At 43.2% G+C, this 12,277-nt stretch overlaps 1 protein-coding gene across 1 annotated transcript in view; it reads left to right on the top strand.

Annotated features, from left to right (window-relative positions):
• LOC143781813 (sodium channel protein type 5 subunit alpha-like) overlaps positions 1 to 12,277 on the top strand; it is a 514,560-nt gene that overhangs the window by 277,579 nt on the left and 224,704 nt on the right. Inside the window, exon 12 of the mRNA XM_077268674.1 lies at positions 1,866 to 2,243. Within this exon, the coding sequence (XP_077124789.1) occupies positions 1,866 to 2,243 (378 nt within the window). The remainder of the gene's footprint in view (positions 1 to 1,865; positions 2,244 to 12,277) is intronic.

The following is a 12,277-nucleotide window of genomic DNA, read 5'->3' as shown; positions in this document are numbered from 1 at the left end:
ATACTATTATAGAGTATAGGTGACATGTCGTGATGCATTGATCAATCAGTGACAGATGCCAAACAGATGCCATACAGTGCCATCCAGCATCAATAATTTAATACAGTGTCTATGTAACAGATACATTTCTATACAGGATACTGTCGATGTAAATTTGCAATCTCCTACAGTTTTCCATGCTTCTTTGCCAAATAGGATGTATATCAGGCAAAAGGTCAGTTTTTTTCTCCGTCTGCCTAATGAAGTACTTTGGGGATGCTTTGTGTGCCCATCTGGAGCTTTGCCAATGCACCCACCAAATGTAGTCTTCATTGAAGACTAAGAACACAGCAGTTGTTCGAAACGCGTTCAGTCGCTCATGGCTGCTCCCTAACTATTTTTGCTGGTCATTTGTATGCCCTTGTTCCAATTTTTAATGTTTGAATAAAGAATCTTTTTGATATTTTACATCCTGGAGCTGGATTCCTGCATTTTTTTCTACTCATATATGTACATACCGCATGACACCGATCAGAGATAGACCAGAAAAATTGATGTGCAAGCCGGTGGTGTAATTCACTTGCGCTGCTGATAACACTCAAGGCAGAGTGTTCTACATGACCTCTTCATCAGGCTTTTTTTTGTTTTTTTGTCCTGATGATGAGGTCATGTAGAACCTTGAAACGCATTGACTTTTAAAAACCTGTAATATTAAACTCTTTGGATTTTACCACTGCCTTGAGTGTTATCAGCAGCGCAAGTGAATTACACCACCGGCAATTTTACACTTCTCTCGCCACTTTTAAAAATTGGACATGGTTACTTAGCAGTGGAAGTGAGGTTTTATACAAATTTATGAATTGCAATTTTTTAAAAGTCACAAACTGACCAGTGCATATTACCAGAATTTAATGGCCCATGTGGCGACATTTCAGTTCATAGTGTAAATCTTTCTCATGAAAGGTTCACGCTATGAATCGAAGCGTCACTCCACGGGCCAATAAAGTCCAGTAATTTGCAAGTTTTTTTGGAGTGCTGTTTTCTGTTTTTTTATATCTAGATAGTTAGATAGATGATAGATGGATAGATAGATAGATATGAAATAGAATAGATAGATAGACCAACAGACACACGGATAGATAGAGAGATAGATGATAGGTAGGTAGATAGATAGATATGAAATAGAATAGAGCAGATAAAGGTTCTGTGATAGGACCTAATTGTCGCCACATGGGCTACTGCAGTCCACAATTTTTGCCTATTTATGGAGTGCTGCTTCTTCTTATCCTTAGATAGATAGATAAATAAATAGATAGATAAAAGTTTATTCAAAACCTATTTTCCCAGTGCAAGCACCAGATCTAATCATGAATGTTGACCTTTTCTGTTATCTAGATAAGCCTTGACCATAGTCACTGAAGCCAAATTTGGGCAATGAGTCGATTTACTTAAATGTTCCTTTGAAGATCTCTTTAGTTCATAAATCACTCATCTTTGCAAATGAATATGGTCTTAGTGCACCTGTTCATGTTCTCCGTGAGGAAGTGGCCCTTGTAAGAGTCTTTCAAGTAAAGCAAATGTCATTTCTTTCTACACTTATTTGTTTGCAGCTAATTTGGATCAGATTAAAGTGCGCTCTATCAGGTGTCACCTCACTTTAAGACTGGACTGAAACAACATTTGCATCAAAGGAAAAGGTTGACTAATTTTTGTAATATTTTATCATAGGAAATTATGTCTATCCCTGTAAGCTCATGTGTGAAGCCGGTAGGTTGGGCACCAATACTGTGTACCTATATATTCTGTTTACAAGTCAGGAATGAGAGCAATACTTATTAATAATAATAATAACCAAAGACTTTTCTTTTACTTTTGCTGTTTTTTAGTCTCTCCTTGGCATTGGCATTATACCTATCTCTGGCAGACGGCGGAAAAGCAATGGAAACATATTTAATTTCCGTTCTAGAGACCTTTGCTCAGAGACTGAATTTGCAGATGATGAAGTAAGCAATGCCAGTTATAGTCACAGAGGATCTTTGCTCGTGCCACGTGCAGGACGACGCCAAAGCATACAGAGCCAAACAAGCGCCACTTCCTATCCAAACACACCCGGGTTCACACAGAATGGCAAGAGAAACAGTTCGGTGGATTGTAATGGAGTGGTCTCCCTGGTTGGCGACGCTGGCACATACTCGAATCCAACTTCTCCTGGAGGATTACAGTTACCAGCGGTCATTGTGGAAAAGTCTGGAACAGAAGACAATGTAAGTTTGTCTTATCTCATGGGATAAAGAAACTAAAATGCGTAGATGTCATGTATTTTACAGATGCAACAACCACTATTACAGGTTAAATGATAGTTAATCAGTGGACTGGAGATATGTTAGGAGACTCTTTTTTATGTAATTCCCAAGTATGTAAGTAGACTACTTAAAGGGGAATTCTGAAGATTGTAAGTTATGTCCTATCCAAAGGATAGAGGATAACTTTTGGAATGCTGGGATGTCCGACCACCATAGCCCCCCTACGATCAGGAGAACTAGGAGCCCAAGCTGAATGTCGATCATGTGCTCTGCCTCTCCATTCATTCTTAAAGACTAGCCAAAGATCAGCCGACCACTGTGCTCGGCAATTTCCGGTGCTCCCATTACGAATGTATGGAGCCATAGTGCGAATGATTGACCTCTGCTCCATTCAGCCAGGCCTCTTTCGGTTCTTGACATTGGGGGTGGCCTTGGAAGTTCGACCTCCAGCCATAGGAAAGTTATCCCCTATCCCAGGGATAAGGGATCATTTTTAAACTTGAGAACATTCTTTAAAGAGGAAGGAGATCAGATGGTTCTTAATTTTTAATACTATACTATGTGCATGGGGGAACTGTATATATTTTATCCTACTATCTAAAGTTGTGGATTTTTTTGGGGGTATGGATTTTTCTGAATTAGACCACTTCACCAGGTGTTTTCAGTGTTAATGGATAGTTTTTGAGATGTTGGTGATTTTGTAACCTCGTGCTGCACCTGTGATGTGTATGGCGAGAAACGAGTGAATGGTCCTTGACTCTTCCTATATTACTAAGGAGCACTCAGTGTTGGCTGCTGTGTCGTAGACTATTAATATACTGGAACTCGGACAACTAGTCAAAGTTTGATTCTCTTCTGAGAAAATCTCTGCTGATTGCCTGTTATATCCATTGTGAACGTCTACTTCATTTTAGATAACCTCTCATCACGTCAGGCCTCTAAATGTCACTGCCTTTCTTAATAGAATTTTTAAGGCAGAGTAAATTATTGATTTGGGCTTTTATGGTCTTAAACAGAGGCATACCTACCTACTCTGTCTGAGGTTCTTTCTAAAAAAAAACAAAGTGGTGACTTCGGAAAAAAAGATAAAAGGGCACAATCTAAGTGCAGTAATTGTGATGTATGGCAAAAAAACGACCAGCAGATCAATATCTTGTGGCCTTATTGTGATGTGCGTGTCAGGCACAACAGTGATCGTAGCGTTTACAGGCTTAACTGGGACCGAACAACTCAATGATCCTCAATGAAAGCCCATTTGCACTATATGGAACTACATAACATACAGTCTCATGTTTGGGGAGTTTTCCCGGCCAAATATAAAGCAAAAAAAAGAGATTGAACTGAACTTTGTCTGTTAGTCGACAGAAATAGTCAGCCATTAATAATTTAATTTCCTTAATTAAGAGGAACCTTGACAATAATGGCCGTATGGTCACTCTATGAAGGCAATTATAGTATAATGGGGTAAATAAGAGTTTTAGGGGGCTCTTTGATCCTAACCACAGTTTGGTTCTTATGGTGACATTATATTTGTTATAGGCACTTTTGGCACAGTATGGTAGTTAAAGGGACATTGTGTGATCACTTTTCTATGGTTCTGTAGCTACAAAAGTTATGGATGCCATGTTGCTGTCTTTCTTTACATGGGCATTGTGCGCTTGGTAGATTATGATTGATAAATGGATGGCAATGGCCAATATTTGATGGCATCCAACTTTATTCACAGTGATTTCTTTTAGCAGTAAAGATGGCACCACCATGGCACATTTATGCTCTGTGGTTTGTAAGTCGTGACACTAGAGAACAAATAAAGTGAAGCTAACTATCAAAACCTCACAAGGTCAATAGAGGAAGTCAGTCATATTAGGAGATCTGCACAAGAGGTGGGCTACAGTACGGTTGCCATCATGATTTATCCAGGATGATAAATCTTTTTGAATCAATTACACATATTATTAAACTATAGAAAAAGTCTGTACGTTAGCACAGAGGATCAACTTATGCTGTGACGGTGCAAAGCATGCTTTATTGTATTTTAACATTGACTTTGACAGCAGAAATGTCTTTCATTGAATACTAGTGTGGGATGAGAAGGCATAGCGCTCGTTTATGGTGAGCAGAACCAAATAAAAATGAAAAAAAATATCTTTGCCATAACAAGTTATGTGGTGTGCTAAACTGAAAATAAGTTAGGAGTTTGGGGGAAGCATTGTGAGAAAGTCTCAGAGGATCATGGACTTTTTACCTCCTGCCCCTTATCTCTTAAAAGGAATCTGTCAGCAGGTTTTTGCTATTTTGAATCTGAGAGCAGCATAAGGTAGGGACTGAGAAACTGGTTTCAGCAATGTGTCACTTATTAGGTTCTGTACTGTTGTTTTAATACAATGAGTGTTTTATCAGAAGGAGATTATCACTGCCCAGACTACAGCTCACGTACATCCTGGTCCGACTCCACCCCCAGCACTAATTAGTAGCTCATTGTCAATTGCTCATGTCACAATGTGCAGGGAAAGCTGTGGTGTAAGCGGGGTTAGCTTTCTGAGCTCTGCTGCATGCTACATCTAAAAACTCTGTGTCACAACTGCTGCCCCCCAGTAAACTAAGTGATATATCATTGGAATCAGGGTCTCTTTTCATACATCATGCTGGTCTCAGATGAGGTAGCAAAAACCTGGTGACAGATTCCCTAGTCTTTTCAGCAAAATGTACAACTTTTCATACCAGTGACTCTTTCAATTAAAGCAGCAGCATGAAACAAGGCAAAATCATCCACATATACTGTACTGCATTAAGACAGATTATTTTTGTTGCACATATGTCATTGTTTTTTTGTATTATATACAGTACAGACCAAAAGTTTGGACACACCTTCTCATTTAAAGATTTTTCTGTATTTTCATGACTATGAAAATGGTAAATTCACACTGAAGGCATCAAAACTATGAATTAACACATGTGGAATTATACACTTAACAAAAAGTGTGAAACAACTGAAATTATGTCTTATATTCTAGGTTCTTCAAAGTAGCCACCTTTTGCTTTGATGACTGCTTTGCACACTCTTGGCATTCTCTTGATGAACTTCAAGAGGTAGTCACCGGGAATGGTTTTCACTTCACAGGTGTGCCCTGTCAGGTTTAATAAGTGGGATTTATTGCCTTATAAATGGGGATGGGACCATCAGTTGTGTTGAGCAGAAGTCTGGTGGATGCACAGCTGATAGTCCTACTGAATAGACTGTTAGAATTTGTATTATGGCAAGAAAAAAGCAACTAAGTAAAGAAAAATGAGTGGCCATTATTAATTTAAGAAATGAAGGTCAGTCAGTCCGAAAAATTGGGAAAACTTTGAAAGTGTCCCCAAGTGCAGTGGCAAAAACCATCAAGCGCTACAAAGAAACTGGCTCACATGAGGACCGCCTCAGGAAAGGAAGACCAAGAGTCACCTCTGCTTCTGAGGATAAGTTTATCCGAGTCACCAGCCTCAGAAATCGCAGGTTAACAGCAGCTCAGATTAGAGACCAGGTCAATGCCACACAGAGTTCTAGCAGCAGACACATCTCTACAACAACTGTTGGGGCTCATTTCCACATGCGAGGCACACGTCCGTATCTCGCATGTGGAAACCAAGCTCTGGCGCCGGCACTTTGGAGCGGAGCTATGCAGCTCCATGTGTTCCTATGCGGCCGTACGCTCCGCTCTCGAGTGCCGGCTCCACAGCTTGGTTTCCACATGCGTGATACGGACGTGAGCCTCGCATGTGGAAATGAGCCCTTAAGAGGAGACTTTGTGCAGCTGGCCTTCATGGTAAAATAGCTGCTAGGAAACCACTGCTAAGGACAGGCAACAAGCAGAAGAGACTTGTTTGGGCTAAAGAACACAAGGAATGGAGATTAGACCAGTGGAAATCTGTGCTTTGGTCTGATGAGTCCAAATTTGAGATCTTTAGTTCCAACCACTGTGTTTATGTGTGATGCAGAAAAGGTGAACGGATGGACTCTACATGCCTGGTTCCCACCGTGAAGCATGGAGGAGGAGGTGTGATGGTGTGGGGGTGCTTTGCTGGTGACACTGTTGGGGATTTAATATAAATTGAAGGCATACTGAAAAAGCATGGCTACCACATAATCTTACAGCGGCATGCTATTCCATCCAGTTTGCGTTTAGTTGGACCATCATTTATTTTTCAACAGTACAATGACCCCAAACACACCTCCAGGCTGTGTAAGGGCTATTTGACCAAGAAGGACAGTGATGGGGTGCTACGCCAGATGACCTGGCCTCCACAGTCACCAGACCTGAACTCAATCGAGATGGTTTGGGGTGAGCTGGACCACAGAGTGAAGGCAAAAGGGCCAACAAGTGCTAAGCATCTCTGTGAACTCCTTCAAGAATGTTGGAAGGCCATTTCTGGTGACTACCTCTTGAAGCTCATCAAGAGAATGCCAAGAGTGTGCCAAGCAGTCATCAAAGCAAAAGGTGGCTATTTTGAAGAACCTAGAATATAAGACATAATTTCAGTTGTTACACACTTTTTTGTTAAGTATATAATTCCACATGTGTTAATTCATATTTTTGATGCCTTCAGTGTGAATGTACAATTTTCATTGTCATGAAAATGCAGAAAAATCTTTAAATGGGGAAGGTGTGTCCCAACTTTTGGTCTGTACTGTATATATTACTATATATATATATATATATATATATTTTTTTTTTTTTTTAAAAGAAAGAAAATCTCATGAAAATTGCACCAAAATGGCCCTTAATTAATAAATGTATCTATGAATTTATTAATGTGATGTGGTGTATTCTGTTTTTTTAATGTTTTTGGAAGGTAATTTGCTGACGGCATGTGATCTGATACACTATTTGCAGGTTCTGATGGAGAATGGTCAGTGCCAACTTTCCTTCTTTTCGAGGAGGATTTTGGCAATCCTTTTTCTAAAGCATTGCCTTGTCTATAAGTTTCTAGATCTTTGTCAAAAGCCTCTTAATAGGATCAGGGGTTGCAATTGGTCATAGGTCCTTTAGCCCAGAGGGGCCTAAAGAGACCCTATAGGCCCCTTATGAAAAGACTATTACTATTAAAGACTTGCAGTAGTTGGAGCTTTTGCATTGGGGTACTTGAGCTTCAAGATATGCCACTGCCAACCAGGATTCATTTTTAAACATATGCCGATAAATCTGATAAACATTGTTTTCCGCATTCCACCTTACGCAAAACTTCCAAAAAGGGAAACGGAAAGGCCAATGAAGGCTTTGAACAGATATGTACCCTGAGCTTAAGCCTACCTTAATAATGGGCAGCAGGTTCCTTCTGTGGGTGATCTCTGTGATTGTTGGTTATGTAATAAAATAAGCTGTATTGAAAACAGTTGCACATAACATTATAAATAGTGCACTACTCCGGTTATTGGCAAGCCAGAGGCTTGTATTTATCCTGCTGGAGAATACAGATGCAATTGTAAAGTCGAGCCATAAATACCGCTTTTGAAAATCACAGTAGAGACCAATTTTAGGAGCTTTGTCAAGGACAATCAATACTTTTCCCAAAACTACATTCACACTGGGATTATCCAGTTTCACAATAAATCTGTAGAAAATAAAGATGAAATATACGGTATATATATATATATATATATATATATATATATATATATATATATATATATATATATATATATATATACACACAGTTGTGCTTAAAAGTTTACACACCCCACCAGAATTTTTGCTTTCTTGGCCTTTTTTTCCAGAGAATATGAATGATTACACCAAAGTTTTCTCCACTCATGGTTAGTGGTTGGATGAAGCCATTTATAGTCAAACTGCTGTGTTTTCTCTGTTTAAATCATAATGACAACCCAAAACATCCAAATGACTCTGATCAAAAGTTTACAAACCCTGGTGATTTTGGCCTGATAACATGCACAGAAGTTGACACAAATGGGTTTGAACGGCTACTAAAGGTAACATCCTCACCTGTGAACTTGTAATCAGTGTGTGCATAAAATCTGAGTGAGTTTATGGAATCCAGCCACTGAAGTTTCTGCATTGTGAGTCATGGGGAAAGCAAAAGAATTGTCAACGGATCTACGGGAAAAAGTAGATGAACTGTATAAAACAGGAGTGGGATACAAAAAGATATCCAAGGAATTGATAATGCCAGTCAGCAGTGTTCAAACTGTGATAAACAAATGGAAAATCAGGGGCTCTGTACAAGCAAAATCATGGTCATTTAGACCAAGCAAAATGTCATCCACAACTGCCAGGAAAATTGTTCAGGAGTAGTGTTGAGCGATACCGTCCGATACTTGAAAGTATCGGTATCGGAAAGTATTGGCCGATACCGACAAAGTATCGGATCCAATCCGATACCGATACCCGATACCAATACAAGTCAATGGGACTCAAGTATCGGACGGTATCCCTGATGGTTCCCAGGGTCTGAAGGAGAGGAAACTCTCCTTCAGGCCCTGGGATCCATATTAATGTGTAAAAGAAAGAATTAAAATAAAAAATATTGCTATATTCACCTCTCCGACGCAGCCTGGACCTCACGGAGGGAACTGGCAGCGTTCTTTGCTTAAAATTCACGCCTTTACTTCCTTCCGTGAAGTCCCGGCTTGTGATTGGTCGCGTGCCGCCCATGTGGCCGCGACGCGACCAATCACAGCAAGCCGTGACGTAATTTCAGGTCCTTCAGGATTTTAAAATTACGTTCTGGCTTGTGATTGGTCGCGTCGCGGTCACATGGGCGACGCGACCAATCACAAGCCGTGACGTCATGGGAGGCAGGACACACGCGCATTTTAAAATGCGCGCGTGTCCTGCCTCCCGTGACGTCACGGCTTGTGATTGGTCGCGTCGCCCATGTGACCGCGACGCGACCAATCACAAGCCAGAACGTAATTTTAAAATCCTGAAGGACCTGAAATTACGTCACGGCTTGCTGTGATTGGTCGCGTCGCGGCCACATGGGCGACGCGACCAATCACAAGCCGGGACGTCACGGGAGGCAGGACACGTGCGCATTTTAAAATGCGCGCGTGTCCTGCCTCCCGTGACGTCACGGCTTGTGATTGGTCGCGTCGCCCATGTGACCGCGACGCGACCAATCACAAGCCAGAACGTAATTTTAAAATCCTGAAGGACCTGAAATTACATCACGGCTTGCTGTGATTGGTCGCGTCGCGGCCACATGGGCGACGCGACCAATCACAAGCCGGGACGTCACGGGAGGCAGGACACGCGCGCATTTTAAAATGCGCGCGTGTCCTGCCTCCCGTGACGTCACGGCTTGTGATTGGTCGCGTCGCCCATGTGACCGCGACGCGACCAATCACAAGCCAGAACGTAATTTTAAAATCCTGAAGGACCTGAAATTACGTCACGGCTTGCTGTGATTGGTCGCGTCGCGGCCACATGGGCGACGCGACCAATCACAAGCCGGGACGTCACGGGAGGCAGGACACGTGCGCATTTTAAAATGCGCGCGTGTCCTGCCTCCCGTGACGTCACGGCTTGTGATTGGTCGCGTCGCCCATGTGACCGCGACGCGACCAATCACAAGCCAGAACGTAATTTTAAAATCCTGAAGGACCTGAAATTACATCACGGCTTGCTGTGATTGGTCGCGTCGCGGCCACATGGGCGACGCGACCAATCACAAGCCGTGACGTCATGGGAGGCAGGACACACGCGCATTTTAAAATGCGCGCGTGTCCTGCCTCCCGTGACGTCACGGCTTGTGATTGGTCGCGTCGCCCATGTGACCGCGACGCGACCAATCACAAGCCAGAACGTAATTTTAAAATCCTGAAGGACCTGAAATTACGTCACGGCTTGCTGTGATTGGTCGCGTCGCGGCCACATGGGCGACGCGACCAATCACAAGCCGGGACGTCACGGGAGGCAGGACACGTGCGCATTTTAAAATGCGCGCGTGTCCTGCCTCCCGTGACGTCACGGCTTGTGATTGGTCGCGTCGCCCATGTGACCGCGACGCGACCAATCACAAGCCAGAACGTAATTTTAAAATCCTGAAGGACCTGAAATTACATCACGGCTTGCTGTGATTGGTCGCGTCGCGGCCACATGGGCGACGCGACCAATCACAAGCCGGGACGTCACGGGAGGCAGGACACGCGCGCATTTTAAAATGCGCGCGTGTCCTGCCTCCCGTGACGTCACGGCTTGTGATTGGTCGCGTCGCCCATGTGACCGCGACGCGACCAATCACAAGCCAGAACGTAATTTTAAAATCCTGAAGGACCTGAAATTACGTCACGGCTTGCTGTGATTGGTCGCGTCGCGGCCACATGGGCGACGCGACCAATCACAAGCCGGGACGTCACGGGAGGCAGGACACGTGCGCATTTTAAAATGCGCGCGTGTCCTGCCTCCCGTGACGTCACGGCTTGTGATTGGTCGCGTCGCCCATGTGACCGCGACGCGACCAATCACAAGCCAGAACGTAATTTTAAAATCCTGAAGGACCTGAAATTACATCACGGCTTGCTGTGATTGGTCGCGTCGCGGCCACATGGGCGACGCGACCAATCACAAGCCGGGACGTCACGGGAGGCAGGACACGCGCGCATTTTAAAATGCGCGCGTGTCCTGCCTCCCGTGACGTCACGGCTTGTGATTGGTCGCGTCGCCCATGTGACCGCGACGCGACCAATCACAAGCCAGAACGTAATTTTAAAATCCTGAAGGACCTGAAATTACGTCACGGCTTGCTGTGATTGGTCGCGTCGCGGCCACATGGGCGGCACGCGACCAATCACAAGCCGGGACTTCACGGAAGGAAGTAAACGCGCGAATTTTAAGCAAAGAACGCTGCCGGTTCCCTCCGTGAGGTCCAGGCTGCGTCGGAGAGGTGAGTATAGCAATATTTTTTATTTTAATTCTTTCTTTTACACATTATTACATTAATGTTGTTTCGATACCGATACCCGATACCACAAAAGTATCGGATCTCGGTATCGGAATTCCGATACCCGCAAGTATCGGCCGATACCCGATACTTGCGGTATCGGAATGCTCAACACTATTCAGGAGTCAAAAAAAAAACCCACAAATGACATCAGCTGAAATACGGGACTCTCTGAAAACTAGCAGTGTGGCTGTTTCAAGATGGACAATAATGAGGCACTTGAAGAAAAATGGGCTGCATTGTCCAGTCGCCAGAAGAAAGCCATTACTGCGCAAATGCCACAAAGTATCTCACCTACAATACACAAAACAGCACAAAGACAAGCCTCAAAACTTCTGGAACAAGGTAATTTGGAGTGATGAGACCAAAATTGAACTTTTTGGCCACAACCATAAACGTTACATTTGAGAGAGGTCAGCAAGGCCTATGATGAAAGGAACACCATTCCTACTGTAAAGCACGGAGGTCGATCGCTGATGTTTTGGGGATGTGTGAGCTACAAAGGCACAGGAAACTTTGTTAAGGTTGAAGGAAAGATGAATCCAGCACGTTATCAGCAAATACTGGAGGCAAATTTGCACTCATCAGCCCGAAAGCTGCGCATGGGACTTACTTGGACGTTCCAACATAACAATAATCCAAAACACAAGGCCAAGTTGTACCTGTCATTGGCTACAGCAGAACAAAGTGAAGGTTCTGGAGTGGCCATCTCAGTCTCCTGACCTCAGAATCATTGAGTCACTCTGGGGAGATCTCAAGCGCACAGTTCATGCTAGACAGCCCAGGAATTTACAGAAAGTGGAGGCTTTTTGCCAAGAAGAGTGGGCAGCTTTACAAATTGAAAAAATAAAGAACCTCATCCACAACTACCAAAAAAGACTTCAAGCTGTCATTGATGTTAGAGGGGGCAATACACGGTATTAAGAAATGGGGCATGTGAACTTTTGATTTAAAAAGAGAAAACACAGTAGTTTGACAATAAATGGCTTCACCCAACCACTAACCGTGAATGGAGAAAAAGTTTTGGGGTTATCATTCATATTCTCTGAAAAAGG

The sequence above is a fragment of the Ranitomeya variabilis genome, chromosome 6, assembly GCF_051348905.1.
Source record: "Ranitomeya variabilis isolate aRanVar5 chromosome 6, aRanVar5.hap1, whole genome shotgun sequence".
NCBI classification, from domain to species: domain Eukaryota; kingdom Metazoa; phylum Chordata; class Amphibia; order Anura; family Dendrobatidae; genus Ranitomeya; species Ranitomeya variabilis.
This window is presented reverse-complemented; position numbering and strand designations above follow the sequence as displayed.